The sequence below is a fragment of the Rattus rattus genome, chromosome 12, assembly GCF_011064425.1.
Source record: "Rattus rattus isolate New Zealand chromosome 12, Rrattus_CSIRO_v1, whole genome shotgun sequence".
NCBI classification, from domain to species: domain Eukaryota; kingdom Metazoa; phylum Chordata; class Mammalia; order Rodentia; family Muridae; genus Rattus; species Rattus rattus.
The window spans coordinates 51,183,087-51,205,384 of record NC_046165.1 but is presented as its reverse complement, the minus strand read 5'-3'; the positions used below and the strand labels follow the sequence as shown (position 1 = coordinate 51,205,384).

At 38.0% G+C, this 22,298-nt stretch overlaps 1 protein-coding gene across 1 annotated transcript in view; it reads right to left on the bottom strand.

Moving 5' to 3' along the window:
• Positions 1-22,298, bottom strand: part of Rb1 (RB transcriptional corepressor 1) — a 152,478-nt gene that overhangs the window by 10,592 nt on the left and 119,588 nt on the right. Inside the window, 6 exon segments of the mRNA XM_032917967.1 lie at positions 11-174; positions 277-390; positions 1,457-1,561; positions 7,847-7,992; positions 9,182-9,327; positions 11,358-11,473. Of these exon segments, the coding sequence (XP_032773858.1) occupies positions 11-174; positions 277-390; positions 1,457-1,561; positions 7,847-7,992; positions 9,182-9,327; positions 11,358-11,473 (791 nt within the window).

Genomic DNA, 22,298 nt, shown 5'->3' with positions numbered 1-22,298 from the left:
AAACACCAACCTTGATCTTGGAGTCATTTTTGTGGGTGTTGGCAGACCTTCTGAAATTTTATAAGGACTCTTTAGGGGTGATATATAGATGTTACCTCCAGGAATCCGCAAGGGTGAACTAGAGAACTTGTAAGGGCTTCGAGGAATGTGAGGTATTGGTGACAAGGTAGGAGGCTAGACCCAAAACAAAAGGAAAAAAGATCATTGAGCTAATGTTTTGGTGGGATCCATTACTTTGTCATTAGATTTCTCCAGTTAAAGAATATTGCAACATACCCTGGTGGAGGCATACTGTAAAATATTTGTTTTTAGTCTCTGCATGAAAACTGAGTTGTAGAACACTATAATGGAATCAAACTCCTCTTCTCTGATCAAAACACGTTTAAAGGTCTGAGGAAAAAAAAACATGTTAAATAAATTTAAGAACTTCTCTAACTTTTCTTTTAAAATAGTTGTACATAGTTTTATTTAAAAAAACACATTTTATACAGAAAATAATAATCTACAAAGGCTCCCTTAGACTAAAATTATAGATACTCTAAATATTTAAAGTGAAATATGACCAAGCTGATCCAGAGAAGGGGCCTGGAAGCCACAGATGCTGGCCACTCTACAAGGAAGGTAGGCTGTGCTTACCAAAGCCCAGCACCATCACCACTACTACACAGACAGTATCCACTGGCCTGTAGCAGCCTTCAACCCCTCATCTAAAGGGTTTAGAACATGGACACCATGCTCTTGCAAGAAACAGACATTGTAAGTAGATTTTACGAACAAACACATTTTTATTTCTATAAGCAGGGTCTAGCTATGCAACTTTGTCCTTGTGATATCTTCTTCTCACTTATCATTCTGAGTAGGAATTTTAGATCTGAGATACCAGGTCCAACTTGTATAAATGTTAACTAGGTAAAACTAAAGAAATTTTATAGAGTATCTCTGTAAAACAATCTATATAACTAATTTAGAAAATAACTCCAAATATATGAGTAAAACCAAACTGGTTTGTATCACTTTCCAAAAATACAATGACAGACTGAAACAATAACCCAGGATTCACTGTGCGTTCCAGGATAGTGTAAAATGTGTGTCAGACTAAGTGTGATTACCATGATAGCATCTCTGTGGGAGAAAAAACTAGAGACACAAAATGGGCTTGCACTGGGAAATTTTATATCTTTATAGGGATTCACTTACAGTATCTTCTCCTGTGGAAAAATAAAAACTAATATATTATGTCAAAGTTAATTTCAAATATCCCAGTTACTACTATATAAATACAGTATTATTTATGAACAGCAACTATGGATTTAGATTTCATAGTTTGCCATACTTTTATACTTCAGTTACAAATAATTATAAAATTAAATAAGAATATATGATCTCTATTTAACAACTGAAGCAAACTATGAATACTGATTTATTTTTCAAAGTCTTACCATGAGAAACTACCTACCTCTTGGGCAGCGTGAGGAAGATCCTTATACGCAGTTACGATGATTTTGAATTTAAGGTCGATGTTTTTCACCTTGCAGATGCCATACATAGAACACATCATAATCTAACAAGTAAATGTGACAGAGGCATAAAGGACTGTATTATGTCACCTTGCTTTTTAAAGTATTATTGAAAGAAGGAAGTTTAATTTATTCTGAGTTTTCCCCTTATTCTGAGCTGTTCGAAAGTCCATGTAAGGTGTTTAACCAAACATTTGTATCTACAGAACAAAATGCAAGCAGTTAACTCAGTCATGCACGACTGACTACCAAGGCTGTAAGTCACCCTGCCTTAGGCTCTCGTTCTTTAGTTTGAATCAAAAATGTTGAACTAGAACAAGCTCACTGTATGATTAATGCTGTTTTAAGATTGCATGAAAAGTCTCAAGCTATCAAATGAACTGAGTGTCATAATCTGGGCAGTGAGGAAGTGCTGCTGACAGACACCTTACATTGCGAATGGGGTTGTGATTTGTGATCTGAACGTAGAGTGGATTCATTTTGTTGTTCAATTTTTATTAGAATGTATCCTTATGATACATGGATTTTCTGTTTGGTATCTTTCAATAAAACAATATTTAAAATGCAAAACTAAGATTGAAAATGATTTTCTGGGGCCTTAAATATCAGTTTTTAAAATACGTATGAGGGGTTGGGAATTTAGCTCAGTGGTAGAGCGCTTGCCTAGCAAGCGCGAGGCCCTGGGTTCGGTCCCCAGCTCCGGAAAAAAAAAAAAGAAAAGAAAAGAAAAGAAAAAAGAATAAAAATACGTACGAACTGGTTTTGGCCTAATTCAAGTGTTCATCATTTCTGTAACATTTTTGCTCCCATCGGCTATTGCTGAAGAAGCTACTCCCCAGCCCTGCTCAGGTTCTGGTGCCTGAACTTCACCCTGAGAATGCCATTTGTGAGGCAGTACACTAGCTGAGATTTCTCTTCTACTTTAAAATCTTAAAGTATCACTCATAAAACTCTGAATTGCAAACAAAAAAAAATCTAGAAACCTGTATTTCTCTTTTATAGAAAGTGGTAGCAACATAAAATAATAAATATCTATATAAAAAGTGTACTGCAGGGGCTGGAGAGATGGCTCAGCGGTCGGTTAAGAGCACTGACTGCTCTTATGGAGGTCCCGAGTTCAATTCCCAGCAACCACATGGTGGCTCACAACCATTTGTAATGGGGATCTGATCCCCTCTTCTGGTGTGTCTGAAGACAGCAACAGTGCACTCACATACATGTAGTAAATAAATAAAATCTTTTTTAAAAAAGTATACTGCAACTTATACATCTAAATACATGTAAATTATAATAATTCCTTGCTTAAAATATCATTCTTGTTGGGAACATTACCAATATCACTGAAATAAGAGGATTATATGAGATTATGAAGATAACTAAGATGAAACAAAAAAGTTCCTCAAGCTATACAGAATGCCAACATTGACTGAAAAAATAAAAAAGCTAATTTTGAATTATTAAACACTAAAGGTTCACAAACAAAAGTCCATAACCATGGGACCTCATTGGTGAATTCAGCAAAATTTCAAGAAAAAAAGGCTCAATATTAATAATAATTCTTCAAGAATTCTTCTAAAATTAGAAGTTCCCAACTAATTGTATGAAGTCAATACTTTGCTGATACCAAAATCACACAGATCAACACAATAGTGAAATAAAAATAATTTCCTTCATTATTAAAGAGAATAGAATGCACAAGAATATAGTTAATAAAATTAATATAAGACTAGTGATCTGAAAACTTTAAAACATTATTGAAAGAAATTAAAACCTGGTAGGGTGGAAGGGCATTGAATATGTATGGATTGAAGACCTCATGTTAAGATGGTGACATCCCCCAAACTGACATATTATTCAGTGCAATTTCTTTCAAAATCTTCAGAGAAAATGACAAGCCAGTCATAAAACTCATGTGGAAATCTGAGTTTCAGGACAATTAAATTGATCTTGCAAAAACAACTAAGTAAAATTGTGTTCCTTTTTTCCAAAAAATTAGATTGCTATAGAAACTAAGACAATGTATTCTGACCAAAATAGCTACATAGATGAACAGAACAGAAATGAGTCTCAGGAATAAACTTGTACATTAAAAAACAAAACAACAAAACAAAAAAACAAAACAAAACAAAACAACAACAACAAACACAATAGACTTTCAGCAGCTGTCAACAGAGAAAAAGAAGGGAAAAAAGCCCGCACATTTCAAGAGATGGTGTGGGGATGGGTACAGTTCAGTGAAGTGTTTGCCACAAAGGAAGAGGCCCTGGATTAGCACCATGGAGAAACAGGAAGAAGAAAGATGAGGAAAGGGCGGGGAGTGGTGCTGGAATAACTAGTTACCCCAAAACCAAAATGAAGCAGACACCCTCCCCTGCACTCTTGCAAAACTAAGTCCAAGTGAACTGAAATTTAAATGAAAAAGTGCATGCAAAGCTCTTGGGGAAAACAAGGTCTTGATGCCTTCAAACTTGACAAGGTTTTTGTTTATACATCAAAATACCAGTAACCAAAACAAACAAAAAGACCCCAAAAACCAAAACCAAACAAACGAAAAGACCAAAAAAAAATCATTAACAAAAACAAACCAAAAAACCCCAACAAAAACAAAACAAAAGATTATAAGGACAATTTATAACACTCAAGTGTCTCAGATAAAACATTTTCACAACACGTATTTCATAAAAAAAAGTACAGAACATATTTTTTTAAAAAAATCATTGCAGCATTTAACTCCAGAACTGAGGAGGCAGACTTAGGCTGATCTCTATTGAGTTTGAGACCTGTTTGTGCACATCATGCTCAGTGAGGAAGAAGAATCTTGCTGTCTTTTCAGAAAGGATTTTAACACACACTTCTCTAAAGATGTTCAATATAATTAGCTATCAACTACATAAGCCTGTGACCCCAGCCCTGGAGCATCCAATGGCCTACACAGACACTGAAACATGTATATACCCACAGAGAAACACCCACCCCACACACACTTAAAAATAATAAATCTTTAAAAATAAAACATAAAGAGGTAAAGCCGTGTTAGAAGATAAGCCAGCCATTTCTCAAAAGGTTAAAGATTTATCATATGACCCAGCAATTGTACTTACATATACACAGGAAAAATACAAACCTGTCTCACAGACCTTATATATGAATATTCACACTATTATTTATAATAGATCAAAAAAGAAACAATTCAGTTTCTATCAACTGATGAATTGTAAACATAATGTGGTATGTGACAGAAACTAAAACACATATGAACCTTGAAACCGTGCTCTATAAAAGAAGTCATACTCAAGGCTGCGAATGGAGCTCAATGGTAGAACACTTGTCTAGCAATTGCAAGGTGCGCAAACATACACACACACACACACACACACACACACACACACTCCCCTACACACATACACAGCCTAAACATGAAATTATGTATGATTCTATTTACATAAAATGTCATGGTTAGGCAAAGCTACAGCAAAAGAAAGTAGATTTGTGTTGATGAGGGCTCTTAGAAACAACAGATTTTCTCTTTGGTGTGATAAAATGGTTTAAAATAAGATAGTGTTAGTAGCTATACTAAAAACCACTGAATTATACATTTAAAATGTATGCTTTGAATGGTGTATGAATCACAGTAATACACTGTTACACTCAGAGAAAGGAAGCTAAGCAGGCCTGTTCTGTTTATAAGCCCTGCTTCCCGTCCCCTCCCTTCCTTCCTGTTTTGGAGTCTATGATTCTTTTTAAATCTCTTTTTCTTTCTACGGTTACAGCACAGTGCTTTGTGTATGATAGGCAAAAGCTTCACCTCTGAGCTACATCACCAGCTCTTTTATTATTTTGAGACAGGGTCTCACTAAGTGGCCAGGCTGGTCTTGAACTAATCATGAAGTGCTGGCAAGTATTCAAACTTGTTAAGTCTTTAGCCTCAGCCTCTCAAGAACAGTTGTAATTACAGGCATATACCATCACTCATGGGTAGACAGCTGGCTGGTCCCTGGTTCCTGTCATTTCCACAATAACATGAAATCTACCTTATCACAGTACAGAAAAGGTTAATGCTAAATGAGTTATTTGGCAAATTGAAGAAGATCTCAGAAGATGGAAAGATCTGCTATGCTCACGGATTGGCAGGATTAATATAGTAAAAATGGCCATTTTACCAAAAGCGATCTACAGATTCAATGCAATCCCCATCAAAATACCAATCCAATTCTTCAGAGAGTTAGACAGAACAATTTGCAAATTCATCTGGAATAACCAAAAACCCAGGATAGCTAAAACTATCCTCAACAATAAAAGGACTTCCGGGGGAATCACTATCCCTGAACTCAAGCAGTATTACAGAGCAATAGTGATAAAAACTGCAAGGTATTGGAACAGAGACAGACAGACAGACCAGTGGAATAGAATTGAAGAAATAGAAATGAACCCACACACCTACTTGATTTTTGACAAAGGAGCCAAAACCATCCAATGGAAAAAAGATAGCATTTTCAGCAAATGGTGCTGGTTCAACTGGAGGTCAGCATGTAGAGGAATGCAGATCGATCCATGCTTATCACCCTGTACAAAGCTTAAGTCCAAGTGGATCAAGAACCTCCACATCAAACCAGATACACTCAAACTAATAGAAGAAAAAGTGGGGAAGAATCTTGAACACATGGGCACTGGAGAAAATTTCCTGGACAAAACATCAATGGCTTATGCGCTAAGATCAAGAATCTACAAATGGGATCTCATAAAACTACAAAGCTTCTGTAAGGCAAAGGACACTGTCGTTAGGACAAAACGGCAACCAACAGATTGGGAAAAGATCTTTACCAATCCTACAACAGATAGAGGGCTTATATCCAAAATATACAAAGAACTCAAGAAGTTAGACCTCAGGGAGACAAATAACCCTATTAAAAAATGGGGTTCACAGCTAAACAAAGAATTCACAGCTGAGGAATGCCGAATGGCTGAGAAACACCTAAAGAAATGTTCAACATCTTTAGTCATAAGGGAAATGTAAATCAAAACAACCCTGAGATTTCCCCTCACAACAGTGAGAATGGCTAAGATCAAAAACTCAGGTGACAGCAAATGCTGGAGAGGATGTGGAGAAAGAGGAACACTCCTCCATTGTTGGTGGGATTGCAGACTGGTACAACCATTCTGGAAATCAGTCTGGAGGTTCCTCAGAAAATTGGACATTGAACTACCTGAGGACCCAGCTATTCCTCTCTTGGGCATATACCCAAAAGATGCCCCAACATATAACAAAGACACGTGCTCCACTATGTTCATAGCAGCTTTATTTATAATGGCCAGAAGCTGGAAAGAACCCAGATGCCCTTCAACAGAGGAATGGATACAGAAAATGTGGTACATCTACACAATGGAATATTACTCAACTATCAAAAACAATGACTTTATGAAATTCATAGGCAAATGGATGGAACTAGAAAATATCATCCTGAGTGAGGTAACCCAATCACAAAAGAACACACATGGTATACACTGACTGATAAGTGGATATTAGCCCAAAAGTTTGGAATACCCAAGATACAACTCACAAACCACATGAAGCTCAAGAAGGAAGAACAAAGTGTCAGTCCTTCAGTCCTTCTTAGAAGGGGGAACAAAAATACTCACAGGAGGAAATACGGAGACAAAGAGTGGAGTAGAGAGTGAAGGAAAAGCTATCCAGAGACTGCCCCACCTGGGGATCCATCCCATATTCAGACACCAAACCCAGACACCACTGGGGATGCCAAGAAGTGCTTGCTGACAGGTGCCTGACATAGCTGTCTCCAGAGAGACTCTACCAAAGCCTGACAAATACAGAGGATGTTCAAAGCCAACCATTGAGATGAGAACAGAATCCCTAGTGGAGGAGTTAGAGAAAGGAATGAAGTAGCTGAAGGGGTTTCCAACCCCATAAGAACACCAACAATATCAACCAACCAAATCCCCCCAGAGCTCCCAGGGACTAAACCACTATCCCAAGAGTACACAGGGATGGACCTATGGTTCCAGCTGCACATGTAACAGAGGATGGACTTGTTGGACATCAATGGGAGGAGAGGCCCTTGGTCCTGTCAAGGCTGGATGCCCCAGTGTAGGGAATGTCAGGGCAGGGAGGTAGGAAGGAGTAGGTGGGTGGGTGAGGGAGCATCCTCATAGAAGCAGGGGGTGCGGGATGGGATAGCGGGGTTTCTGGAGGGGAAACCGGGAAAGGGGATAACATTTAAAATGTAAATTAAAAAATATCCAATAAAAAATGAGTTAAATGTTAAAAAAAAATAAGCAGGAAGAAATGATGGTAAAGTGACTGATTTTCTTACCTGGTCCAAATGTCGGTCTTTCATGAGCTCATACTCATTTTCCAATGTATGCTGAAACAGAGTCCAGATGATGTGTTCTAGCTCTGGGTGGTCAGACAGAAGACGAGCACACAGTGTATTTAGTCGGAGATATGCTAGACGGTACACTGCAGACAGAAGGGGAATGGCGCCTGTTTACTCAATTCATTCTCAATTATGAGTGGATTTTTTAAAAAATATTAAATTCCTTTATAATATTGTTAGTAGCATTTCAACAATCCCCTAACATCTAAGGCTATTTTTCTTGTAGCATTTCAACAATCCCCTAACGTCTAAGGCTATTTTTCTTGTGAATAAATGATCCCTGGTATTAGCAGTTACATAAACACAGGCAGTAACGCTTGCTGAAGTAGCTATCACATTATGAAACCAAGGCAAAAGGGAAAGGTCATATGATCTTGTGAAATTAGGCAAACAAAATAAGATTTGCTTTGGTTCTGTTGTCAATTATTCAGCATAGATGTTGGAAATTTCCACTAACAATATTAGAGACATTATTTTTTAAAATAATGGAATTGCAAGTGATTATTCTTTTTCCTAATCCTAAAAGAAAAACTCCATACCATGTATTTCGGTTTAAATACCAATAGAACATAAACTTGACAATTGTAAACGTATTGGTGCAAATGATGGTGGCAGAAAGTTTAGCTTAAGTGTACCACTACAAATACACCTTTTGAGAGAAGGAATCTATATTTTTATACATTTACTTTACATTTACCCATGGATCCTTTAAAGAATTGCATAAACAGAACTGTTGAACGCTAACAATTTACCCGAGAAGGGCTTGTTAAAGGATCCTACTGTAGATTTCTGAAAGAAGCAATCTAGGTGGTATCTCCAATTTCCTCACTTATACAACCACGGGATGCTGTGAAACTTGATGAGTAGACTTCTTAAATATCCTGAACACCCAAGAAATATGTCTGTACTGGGCAATATCACACTGTATTATCTAAACTCTACACACGCATTTGAGAAGCAAAGTAATATTGGTGTATTTCCAAACACAAGTTTGAAGACAAAACAACAGAAGCAACAACACTAAGGTCGAATTTTCTAGTGCTTACTATACGCTAGCTCTTGTTTAAAGCATTTTATATGCACTAACTATCCCCTAATCCCTATAAGTTGATATTATTGTAAGGTATGCTATTATCATTTTTTCATTTATAAGCAAAGAAACCAAGGCATAGAGATTTCAAGTGCTTTGCCCAGTATCACATATCCTAAGTACTGGAGGCAAACTCAACCTAGTCCGTGAGTCCATGCTCTTGAAAGCAATCTTCAACTGACCTTTTTTATAAAACAGGGAAAGGGAGGTAGATTTCAATGGCTTCTGAGTATGGAAGGCTGAGGCTGCTTGTGTCTCTGTATTTGCCGCAGAATTTACACGTGTAGTAGAAGTTCTTTTCTTTGGAGATCTTATAGGAGAAAGATACCTAGATATGTCCAAAGGATAAGTGTTCATTTCATAGCACACCATGAACTGTATTCGCTTATACTCATGTAATCACATGTATCTCACCTGTTGGACCTAGCAGTCCACACCACACTCCATGAGTCAGCTGCTTCAGGACAAGCGGGGAAAGCTAGCTCCATAGGAGAGACGTGCCTCCACCTTTCCAAACTCCATGCCCTGACTTTCCTTTCTTTCCATAACTGACAACTGTAAAATTACTTACCTTGTACAAGAACAGGGTCTCCTTTGAGTTCTAGATGCAAATATGCAATTATGGAATGGATGGTACTATTTGGTCCTCAGGCCTTCTATGGCTAAAACAGAACTCTGAATTCCTTCACCTAGTCTTTCTCATCTCAAACAAATGTCACTACATCACATCTAGTGTGTCAAAGTAAAAAGCCTAGGGATGAAATTTTAAAATTTCTGTTTGCTCAGTTCTTTAAATGTGCTGCAAGTCAAGTCAATATAAAACCTGTTATTTCTCTCTCAAAATACATTCCGGCCCCTTCATTTCCATCTTTAATGTTTACCATAGACCGAGATACATGTATCCGCTACTTAAAATATTCAGTGTTTGAACTTTTCTTTCCATTTTCTTGACTTGACATTTCCTAGCCCTCAAGCCCACCTATATTTCAAACAGCCACTAGATAGTCTCTTAATACAAATTAAACAACGTTGCATTTGTGTTTAAATGGTTTCCTACTACCTTTATAAAATCTAGGAATTTAGAGGATCTAGCCCCAGTGTGCTGCTTAAATCTTACATTTACTACTCTTACTATGACCCATCCACCCTGGGTTTCTTTCTAGTCCATAATATAGACGTTTTCCCAAAAGAGGAATATTTGTCTGGGTCAACATTCAGTTGCCTTTCAGGTCTCCAGTCAAAGTATCACTTCATCAGAGAAAGGGAAGCCTCTTTAGCCATCTTCCTCCCTCCTCAGGCTCACACGCATGTCCTTCCAGTTGTTTCATAGAGCACGAGCACTCTAAACTAAACTCTTCCTAGGTTATTTGTTCACTGCTTCCTTCCTCCAAGATGCAAAGCCCATCAGGGAGAAGAACCAGGCTATCTAATCTTACCAGTGACTGGCACTGTGCACCTAGCACTTAACAAATAACCATTTCCTCAATTACAGGAAAATATAAAGCTGACTGACATGAAAATATTCCCTAACAAACAAACTCATGCAAGAATACACAGTCCCTGTGAGCTAGAAATACTTTGGGTGGAAATTACCACGAAAATGATATCACAGGGAAATGGTTTATCACAGAATGCTGTATTTCTATACAGAATCAGGCAGAAACATGAAGCACATTTCCATGAAAGGAAGTAGCTAGAGGGCTAAAAGAGCATGGCATTGTGATCAGACAACTTGGGTTTATTTATGTACATCTTAAGAAAATTCCCGTATTTCCCTCATTGCTACTTTACAGATAACTGGTGCTGATACAGTATCTTCTACCTTACAGGGCGCATGTGAACATTTAATGAGAAATGTGAATCTGAAGTATGTATGTAAATGCCCCAAATACAAGGCACCTACTAAATGTTCGCTGTTTCCTCTCTCAGCATCAGCACTGCACAGTAGTGATGTAACACTCCACACTACTATACACCTATGCTGTGCCGCACCCCAAATGGCCTGATACATGTTCTCTGAAAACATTTCCTGCTTTCTGGCTGTTACAGATACAAGTGAGTTCTGACTCTTGGGATATTTCTTCTTGCTTTTTCAATTTTCATGTTGAAATCCTATCTGAAGCGGCATCATCTGTGTCATGAACAATTCCCCACCACACCAATGACATGTGATTCAGCAACTTTGTACTTTGTTATTTGACCTTATTAGGTCAAGTATCTTATATTCCTAACTCTTAAAGCAAAACAATATCCTAAGCTAAACTCCAGTCCTACAATTTCTATATCGTGCCCTGAGTTTCCCTTATGGTCAAAGCATCTTTACAGTTTGAATGAAAGACAAAATGCATTTTTACTTACATATCTGCTGCAGTGTGGTTACTCTGGAGAGGGAGGCTGAGAGAACAAGCAGACTCAAGGTGATCAGGTCCTTCCCCATCCTTGGACTGCTTTATGAGATCAAACAAAGGTGAATCCTGGATAAAAGAAAATGGCAATATAGCAACATCAGCAGGTATGGTTTTTCTGAGTACATATAAAAACCATGCTTTGTTGTTGCAGAATATTTGATCACACTGTGAACCTGTGATTCTGTTATTTATTGAAAAATCTTGTTTCTAGTTTTGGTGTGGCTCAGCCCTTAGCATATACCATTAGTTCCTCTGGCTGGAATACAAACATAACCTCTACACACCTTTAGTCTCAAACAATAAAGGTAAAGTTAGTTTGTAGAAGGAAGCAGCCATGTTTAAAAGTGATGTCTAATTGAGTGGCAGACAAAAACGAAATCACAGAAAGACTGACAGAATGGGATATGCCCAACTCTCAAGAGGATAGAGGGGAAAAGTGCGGGGGCGGGGGGGATGGAGGGAGGAAGGAGGGGGAGGAGGAAGAGGAAGAGGAGGAAGAAGAGGAGGAGGAAGAGGAGGAGGAAGAGGAGGCAATTGTACTAGGAGAGTTATAGAGAGAGGTTGTAGAGGGAGCAGGAGTGAGGTTGTAGAGGGAGCAGGAGTCAGAAGATAAGAACACACTGCCAACGTTAGTATGAAGCCACACAGGCAATTCAGAGATGCCAAATTGTAAACACTCAGCTTGGAGGAAAGTTTGAGCCACACAGCCAATTTGAACCAGCGATCTAGAGTTTAGAAAGAACAAGAAAGGATGAGCTTATTCAGCAGTAAGTCTAAGAGGCTGAAAACATTCTAGGCCTAGATTAGAATGTATAGAGGCCAGAAGCTTCCAGGACTAGGTTAGCACACAACAATTACTCAGAATAGAAAGCACGTTTACACTATGTGACATGGTAAAGTACTATTAACTTTAGGCAGAATGAGAGCCTTTATTCCATTTGAAATTCTTACTTGCCAATTTTGACACTGTGTACATGCACACACAAAAATAGAAAAATGTATAACCTTAAATATTCCTCCAACATGCATCTTAGCTTTTTTTTTTTTAAATATTCACTTACCAATAATAAGATGTATTGGTGATAAAACCCAAGTTTAACTACATGATTCATTTATGCATCAAATATAACTTATACACATGGTAGACTATAATTTGTCAACATTTTAGTTGCATTTTTTTTTGTCTATGATATATCACATGTGGTCGCACCATGTTTGGATATACAACGTTTTAGATTTGGGCTGGAAAACCCAGAGGTAGAATACCTTCTTAGCCTGAATAAAGCTTTACACCCCACCCCCAAAAGAACAACAAAAGCTTTGGATTTTGAATTTCAAATTTCAGAGCTTAGGCTAGAGATGTGAAATATTATTAGAAAAGAAGGTAAAATTTAGACAAAAGTTACACAAAATATTCAAAGAAAGTAGAGAAAATAAAATAAGTTTATGGGCAGAATAACGAAAACTGAAAACAACTAGTGTTTAAAATAATAGCTAGACCTCTGGTAAAGTGGATAAAAAAGAGAAAGAAGAGCTAATTAGTGTTAGGAACTAAAAGTAAAACATAATATAAAAGATATGAAAGGTAACAAGGAACTTAAAATCTTATGTTAATAAATTAGAAACCTTACTACAAAAACCCTACAAATATTATCAAAGCTCAATGAAAAATAATATAATTTGAGTAATCTTGTCATCACTAAAAATCTGAATCAGAGCTAGGCAATGGTGATGCACACTTTTAATCCCAGTCAGAGGAAGACAGAACTCTGAATTCAAGGCCAGCCTGGTCTACAGAGCTAGTTCTGGGACAGCCAGGGCTACACAAAGAAACCTTATCTTGAAAAAATAAAATAAAATAAAATAAATTGAATCATAATTTAAAATTGCTCCATAAAGAAAAGCCCTTTATTGTTTTATCAGAAAATTTTTATCAAAACTTCAAAAGAAAGATACCTTGCTTTTAGTTGAACTTTCTACGTTGAGAAAATGGAAACATTTCCATATCTCCTTTTATGAGTCAGTATATCACAAGAAATTACAATGCTCCCATGTGTTATTAAGGGGAGACTTCGGAACTGACAGAAACCCAAAGCCTGAAGTGGGAGAAACAGCTCAGTGGTTCTAAGTAGGTGCTGCTCTTACCGAGCAGAAGACCCCAGTCAGTTCCCAATGCCCACATAAGGCAGCTCACAAACACCTGTAACTTCAGCTCCAGGGGACCCAACACCCTTTTCTTGCCTCTGTGGACATTTGCACATGCACATATATACATGCATGCAGACACATAGACACACATGTATATGCATAAATAAAAATAAAATAAATCTTAAGAAATAGAAATTGCAATGAAAAAGAACAAATTCTGAACCCATAAACAATAATAAAGCCACAATTAATCACATTAAATTCACTCTTTAAAAAATAAGCAGTGCCAGTGAAAGGTGGTAAACGTAAGAAATCATAAACTACTGAGTAAAGAGAATGGACAGGGGATATCAGATATAAAAACCTGAATGTGGAAGATATAAGTTAAGTGGTAACCTACTCACTGTATGATAAAATAGTAGATGGAAGCCCAAGAGTAAGGAAAAGCAACAAACCAAATGAACTCTCGCTCTCTTTTTTAATAATTTGATTTTATGTGTATGGGTGCTTTATCTGCATGTTGCACCTTGTGAATGCAGTACCTGTGGAAGCCAGAAAGGGTATCATATGTCCTTGAACTGGAGTTACAAGTGGTTATGTGCCATGTGGGAGCTGGGAATCAAAACCAGGTCCTCTGGATGAACAGATAGTGCTATTACCCACAGAAACATCTTTCCAGCCCCCCTATGAACTCTGTGTCCTCTAGAAGGTCTGGAAGCCATGTTACCAGATACCTTGGGCAGTGAGGCAAAGAGGAATTAGCAGCAGGAAGATGGGCAGAAGTTCACCTAAGGCTAAGCTAAACAAGACATTTGCCTCCTCTTTTACCTATAGTGATAAAAAAAAATAGAGATTTGGTGAGCATAAAACATAACTGACTGTCCTGAAGTCCAGACAGTGTCTAAAACAGAGCTACTATTCTAAAGAAGGGAGCATGAAGGAAAAGTTATGATCACGAATATTACATATTCCAGACTGCTCCCTGTATCCACAGCCTAGGGTGTTTGAGACTATGACCATGCCCTCCAGGTTTGAAAGCATAAGCATCAAGCTATTCTAGGAGGAAAGAAAGATATCAGCAAACCAAAGACTTTATAAAGGAATTAAATTCATGCAACCCCCCCCCAAACTCCCTCCTGTGTAAACACAGCCTCCAGCTAACTTTTAGTGATTTACAAGTGAATGACAATCAAGTAGTTCAGGCAAGTTTCTAGTCTGAAAGCACTAAAGCAGAACAAACAAAAACCACCTTGAGAGAAAACAGTTCAGAAAAGAATTATAAAAAGAAAGAAAACCTGTTGGAGTGATGCTTTTGTACACTGTGTGAAGATGTGTCTGTCCTTTGCCTGCCTAAGGCATCTTCTGAGTGGTTAAAGTAAAAAGCCTATGTCCTATAGCAAAAGCAGAACAGTAAAGTGGGACAAGAAGGAACGAGAGGTAACTAACCACTCATGTGGCAGAACTTAGATTACTATAAATGGAGTTACGAGCTAGTTGCAAAACAAATCTACTTTAAGGCTGAAAGCTTTTATAAATAAATGTAAGTCTCCATGTCATTATTCAGAGCAAGAACAGGTAGAGAAAGGACCATGATTACAACAATCCATTAAATTAATCTACTGAATGGTCCTTTTGAAAAGCAAGTTACTCAAGTTACTCAAGTCTAAGTAATCCATTCCCAAATGATATGTTTCTTACCCATCTTAATTTCATTCACCTCTTTTCACAAAAATATAAGAACTAGGGTTTTTGTTTTGTTTAAAAGTTTTATAAAATTTATGTGTATGCATATTTTTGCCTACATGTGTCCTATAAAACACATGTACATAATGCCTGTGAAGGCCAGAAGACATTACTGGATCCTCGGAAACTGGAGTAACTGATGGTTATTAGCTAGAATATAGGTGCTGAGAAACAAGGCCAGGTTTTCTGCAAGAGCAGCAAATGCTCTTAATAGCTGAGCCACCTCTCTAGTTCTGCTTGCTTTTGAGGCAGCATCTCACTACACAATCTGGCCTGACCTGAAACTTGCTATGTAGACCAAGCTGGCCTCCAACTCAGGTTCGTTTCTGTCTCTGCCTCCTGAATGCTGGGATTAATGGTGCACCACCACACCCAGCCAGGTTCACTTTTTTAAATTATAAGTAGAGATATTTGGGTACTATTATCTAAATCACAGTATTGTGAATTCAGATGATGCAATGATAAGAATTTAGACACTTAGTGTTTAACACAAAGTGTCATAAAGGTATTTAATGATTCTATGGCTACAGGTCTTTATAAAGGCCATTTACAAAGGATAACCAATCTTTCAGTTGTAAATATAAGCCAAGTTATCTATCCATCCACCAAGTACAAATGTCTGCTTTATCCAGAAGTATGGTCCTTCACTCAGCATCTTCACTTTATGTCTATGCACAGCGTGGGTAATCATTTCCAATCATCCGACAACAAAACCAAACACCCCTTGCCCTGCCCTTCTGTGCTTGCTCCTTCCCTGTCTTGGATATTCTTTCCCCAGAGCGTTCCAAGGCTCAACCCACATTACTGTTCACATTTGTTCAAACAGCACCTCAAAGTGAAGCTTTCTCCAAGCATCTTGTTAGGAGAGCGTACCTCCCACACCTTGTCACCCATAAATGTTCCCATCTTACAGCATTGGTCATTACTTGTCACTATCTTTGTTTCTTTGCTTATTAACTATCTCTATTAAAATACAAGATGGAGAAAAGCATGGGTTTTGGCAGCTCACAACAGTTAGTTCTAACGTTTAAAACTGCTTTGCAAATAGTGGGGCTAAATAAGCATTTACCGAATAAACTGACAGAGTGATAAGATTAAAGTTCTCTAAGTGCTTTGATATTAATTTTACTTTAAAGTAAGAATGTGGTTAAAAAAGAAACTTTCTTAGTTATATACTCTTCTAAATCCCTTAAATATACTTTAAAACCAGGTGTGGTGGTGCACTCCTTTAATCCCAACAGAGGGAGATAGATCTCTGTGAGCTCCAGGCCAGCCTGGAGTACACAATGAGTTCCAGATTAGTTACACCTATACAGTGAAATACAGCCTCAAAAAAAAAAAAACAAAAACAAAAACAAAAACAAACAAACAAAAAAACCCACCCATCTTTTTTCTTAGAATCCTACCCCACAATACTGGTCAAATAATAATATGCATCATATCCACAAAATATGAGCATGTTTCAGAGTGACTTCCATATGCTTTCTCTAGAGTAAAGCACCAAGAAATACTATGAAGAATTCTGTGTAACCTAGAGTAAGAAGAAATTCTTCTCAACAGCAAGCCATCAGGTCGTGAGCTAAGAGCAAGCACGTGTGAAGTGGTAGGACAGTGGCCAGCAAACAGACAATGCTTCCTACCCATCAGCTTTGTGAAGAGTCTAGTGAGAAGAGACAGACAGTAATCTTGCAAGAACTTCGTGGTTACAAATTCAGAAAGTGCTATGAAATAAGAACAAATATCTGCAAAATGAGTAGACTCACAGTGTAGGGAATTAATACTTTAAGGGGAACTGACAGTGTGAGAAGCAGACATTAAAAAGGGAACAAGGCATGAACGGTCTTGAAAGGAAGTTAGAGTGTGATGAAAGCAAAGGATAGTTGACCAAACATGGGGAAAGGGAAGAGAAAGTTGTGAGGGAATGAGGAAGCACGCGGAGAGCAGTCAACAGTCTGGAATGAACATGCTTGCGCTGCTGAAATGAGAAGACACGAGCTGTCCATCATTAATGCTGTCACTAAGAGGAGTCACAAATAGCTTAGACAAACATCTGATGATTCAATGACCATAATTAGAGAAATTTCCTCAAATAATTCCCGCCTCTTAACTGCGATCTCCATTAAATACCATTACAGTTGGATCTGGGATGTGTCCCAAATGTTCATGTTCAGAATTAGTCTCCACCTGTGGCACTATTGGGAGATGGTAAAGCCTTTAGGGGTCTGGCCTCGTGGGAGGAAGTGAGGTTTCTAAGATGTGAATCCCGGCACTTTCTTCCCTCTGCCTCCTGGTCAGCACAATATAGAAGCTTCCTGCATTATGTATTCGTGGCTTCGATACTCTGTCCAGCAACAAGACTCAAAGTAATCGAGATGCAACCTTTGAACCATGAGTCAAAGTAAACTTTAGTCCATGTAAGTTGATTTTCTCTAGTACTTTGTAAGAGATAAAAAAAAACTAACGTAGGTACAGAATGTTGCACATAATAAACAATCAGTAATTCTACCCCAATGCTATAGTGAGGCACCAATTATGTTACTTACATTAATTTTTTTTTTTTTTGGTTCTTTTTTTTCGGACCTGGGGACCGAACCCAGGGCCTTGCGCTTCCTAGGCAAGCGCTCTACCACTGAGCTAAATCCCCAACCCCACATTATTTTTTTTAAAAAGACTTATTTCTTATTTATGAGTACACTGTAGCTGTCTTCAGACACACCAGAAGAGGGCATCAGATCCCATTACAGATGGTTGTGAGCCACCATGTGGTTCCTGGGAACTGAACTCAGCACCTCTGGAAGAGCAGTCAATGCTCCTAACCACTGAGCCATTTCCCCAGCCTTACTTACATTGTTTTATTCCCATATAAGAAAAGATATCATTTCTTTTACTGTTGTTTTATAAAAGATTAAAATTAGCTAAGAGTAAACTGCTAGGCATAGTGAGTGACAGAGCCAGAATTTGGCCTAAAGCTATTTGACTCTAGAGGCTCTGGTTTTTTGTTTTGTTTTTTAGCTTTTATGATACAGTTTATAGTCTAATAAAGAAAAGAGATTGGTAAATAAAAATATCAAGCCTAAGCAGTAAATTTCACAATATTAAAATGTATGGGTATATAAAAGTCCAAGGAGAAGTGCTGAGGGCCAAGCAGGAGGAAGGACAAATGATTTTAGACCTTACGGAATGTGGCCCACAGCTTAACACAGCCAAGCCGGTGAGCCTTGGTGCATGCACCCCAGGGATAAGGTGTTACGCTTTTGTGGAGCTTTGCTCGGTTGCTGTCCTCACAGTTCTCTTAATCTAAGAATTATATGAAAACTTTAAGGGAATTTTCAGTCCCTCGTTGGGCGGCTTCTCTGGCATTCACCATAATAATGTTTGGTTTCTTTTAGGCATTGTTGTTGGATTAATGATTTAATTATCACCCTAGGAAAGAACTTAGACATAGATTGTCAGCAATGAATACCACCCTTAGAAAACCTTGGGAGAAATAAAATTGTTAGTGAATAGGTTGAGATGTTTTTACTACTGGCTCTGATGTAGAAAATCATAGGGAACAAGTTGAAGTTCAGAAAGGCACTCTCTTATTAGTTAAGCAAGTGATGCTTTAAGGTCAGGGAACAAGAACAATGGCATCTCTGGCTGACGTGACTCTCACTGAGGCTGGACTGGTGACGACTGACTTCTTACACCCATGTTTGCCCTCAGCTTCCTGATACGATTTATTAAAAATTGCTGATGAGTAGATATGCATTCTGAGGATTTAAGGTAGATATGACCCAGTTTAGATTTGTGACTTTAAGAGTCTTACAAGATTACTTTTAAAGGTAAATAATAATTACTCCTTTCTTTTCAACTGTAATTTGTTGCTGTGCAGGAAGCGGAACTGGCTGAGAAAGCTACCAGGCCTGCTTACACTTTGTTACTCTGTAACAGGTTGCTTAGCTACAAATGTATGCTGGTTTTAGGGAATATTTGTTTTTTGTTTTTGTTTTGTACTACATAATGTTATTTTTTGTAAAGGTATTCAGGAACACACTGGCTTTCTATAATCATTTGCTAAAAGTAAACTAAAATGTAATTACATTGTAATTTTATACTGCTTATAAGATTGCGTTGGGGTATACAAACTACGGAAGAAAAACGAAAGTATGGGGCTAGAACGTTGTTCCATTAACTATGTGTATGTGTGAAATTCTTGGAGCCTGCTTGCTGAAGCTTTGCTCTAAACATGTCTTTCTGTTTAGAACATAGTTCTGTATGTATGAATGCATTGTATATATGTATGTATGTATGCATGTGTGTATAGATTCGTGTGTATAAAGTTATAGGACTCTGCTTTTTGTTTCATCCACTCAAAATATGTGTGTATGTTTTTCTCTTTCCTTCTCTTTCTCACTGGCCCCCTGTTAAGAGTTTGTTTTTTTCTGCTGGCCACAGAGAGTGCCAGTCCCAGTAAATTAAGCTTTGTTCCCTCAGAGAAAAGTCTGCTAAGCAGCTTCTCCAAACATTGGTTGCCTTTGGCAGCCGCTCCTGTAGGTATCTAGATCCACCCCATCAGCAGCTCTAAGCACTGACCCTGAATGAATGGCTGCCTGCTTCGGTTTACCTACTATATGGATGCCAAAGCCAGTCACAGCAGAGAAATATCTAACTCATATCAGATGTGTTAGGGAAAAGAACTTAGACTTTATGCCTAAGGCAAATCCCAAAGAAAGACTAAGTCATTTTAAGTAAAAATCAAGAAATTGAAGGCTAAGAAGCAGAAGAGGAACTATGATCTTAGAGAAACTTCATGTAGTTCATTAATAAAATAAGAAAAATAGGTCCATTTTACAATGAAATCCCTAAGGCTAGGTAATTTTAAAAGAGATTTATTTAGTTCTGAGTTCTGGAGCCTGTCTAAGCATCATGGTGCTGGAAGGTGAGACCAATGCTACGTTAAAATGGCACCCAGCACACAGCCCTTAAGAAAGAAATGATCAGTTCCACAAAACTAAAGCACAGACTGCATAACATGGTAACAAGAAATGATAAACTTACTTAAGGGTATCTAAGGAGGTGGTGAACAAGGCCTGCATAAGACTTTGAAAGGATCTTCAAAATAAAACCCCAGGCTCTGATATATGAAGTATTCAGTAATACTTTTAGAGCATTAGCAAGTAACATAGCCACATTGTAGAATAAGTTAAATATATCAAGGCACAAACAAGAAAGCTGATGACAGAATTTGCTGTCTAGCTGACAAAGCATGCAACCTTCACAGCTGGCTTCCAGGGTCAACAAATAACTTCTAACATGATTCTTCACACGTTTGTGTATTTACAGATCACCCACTCTAACATGTGTCAGGGTTGGTCTGTGTAACCATAGCATCTGGCAAAAGTAACAGCATGTAGCATCTAAGGTCAGCTTATTAGAAACTGACAGTTTCCATCTTCATCTATCCTGCTTCTGGGATAGGGGAACAAGCGACCATCTAGCAAGCAGTTATGGAGAGAGAGGCGCACATGGCAAAGCAGTAAAGCCCCTGGCCATCCGCCAATGCCAACAGCCATGGGAGCAAACCTCGAAGCCAATTCTCCAATTCCAGTAAAGTCATAAGCTCGCTAGCTGGCTGTGAAGCTGGCGGGCAACTTCAAGATCTCTCAAGAAAAAATAGGAGCCAAAAGCACACAGCTATGGTGCCTCCTGACCTTCAGAAATTCATATGATAATAAATCTTTGCTGTTTTAATTGCCAATAGATAACTAATACCTCACTCAATAACTAATACAGCTAAAATTTTATTTTTAAAAACACTATGAAGAAAGATGTAGTACACTTTATATACCAGTGTCAAACACTGGTACTTTTCTCTGTAGCACTGTTGCTACTCAGCGCTCAGGGAGCAGCTTTCTCCAGACTCAGGCGAGCTGCCTCATGACATGCTTACCTGCTTAAACTAGCTGTCAGCATAATCGCTCTCTACACAGTTGTTGCTTTGGTACCTAATCCTGTGAAGAAAACCAGATTCTCACTGTCAGGAGAGTTCGTGTGAATCTCATCAAATAAACAATACTGGCAGAAAAATGGAAGCTTTAAGTGCATTCTAAATGACCTCCCATAACTAGCATGCATTTCTGAAGCAAGCACAAACTCCTCCTGAGATGAAAGGATGTCAAGACTATTCAGACAAAATGCTCCTAAAAGAGCTTCTGATTGCCCAAGTAAAGGTGAAGCCTCTGGTGCTGTAGAAAACCTAACAATGGGGAGCTACAGCAGGAACTGCTATTGTTTACTGCGTGTTTTAAGGAATATTATTGGATGTACATTTCAGGAAATGTTTTTGTACTATCCTGAGCCAAGTTCTAAGACTGTTTTGCCTCACAAAAGGAAACTAGAATAGAAAATAGAAAACTTCTGGCCTTGGCCTTTCTGCTAGTTCTTTTCCATTTATTTCTCTGGTTATTTAATAGTGATGTTCCTCTGGCGGGGGTGGGGATGAAAAAAATATATATATCGCTAGAACTGCTGTCGTGACTTTAACTATATCTATATATTTCCAAATATACATTGAGGACTAAAGTACTCTTTTGGATTCCAGGTCTACATTTCAAGTTGGATACTAAAGGTTCCCATGTGAATATGTCACAAATGTCTCCTCTATAACACGTCCAAACATGAACAGGAACATTCACTCCCTTTACCACTAACCAGCTCTGATTCTGACAGTAACTGCTAGGGCAGCAATATTATCAATCACCTGATCTCTCTACAAACATGAGAACTGTCCTTAGTAATTCTTGGTTTCACTCAGGCTTCTAAACTCTTGATTCATTCCTTTAGCATATTTGTGTCTCTGTATTTAAAACAGGCATAAAGTAGGCTTTGCTTTTTACCTACTATGACAAGATTGTTAGATTTATTTTATGTATATTATTATTTTGCCTGCAAGTATGTATGCGCACCATGTGTGGTGCCAGGTATCCACAGAGTTCAGAAAGAGGCATATGAGCCCCTC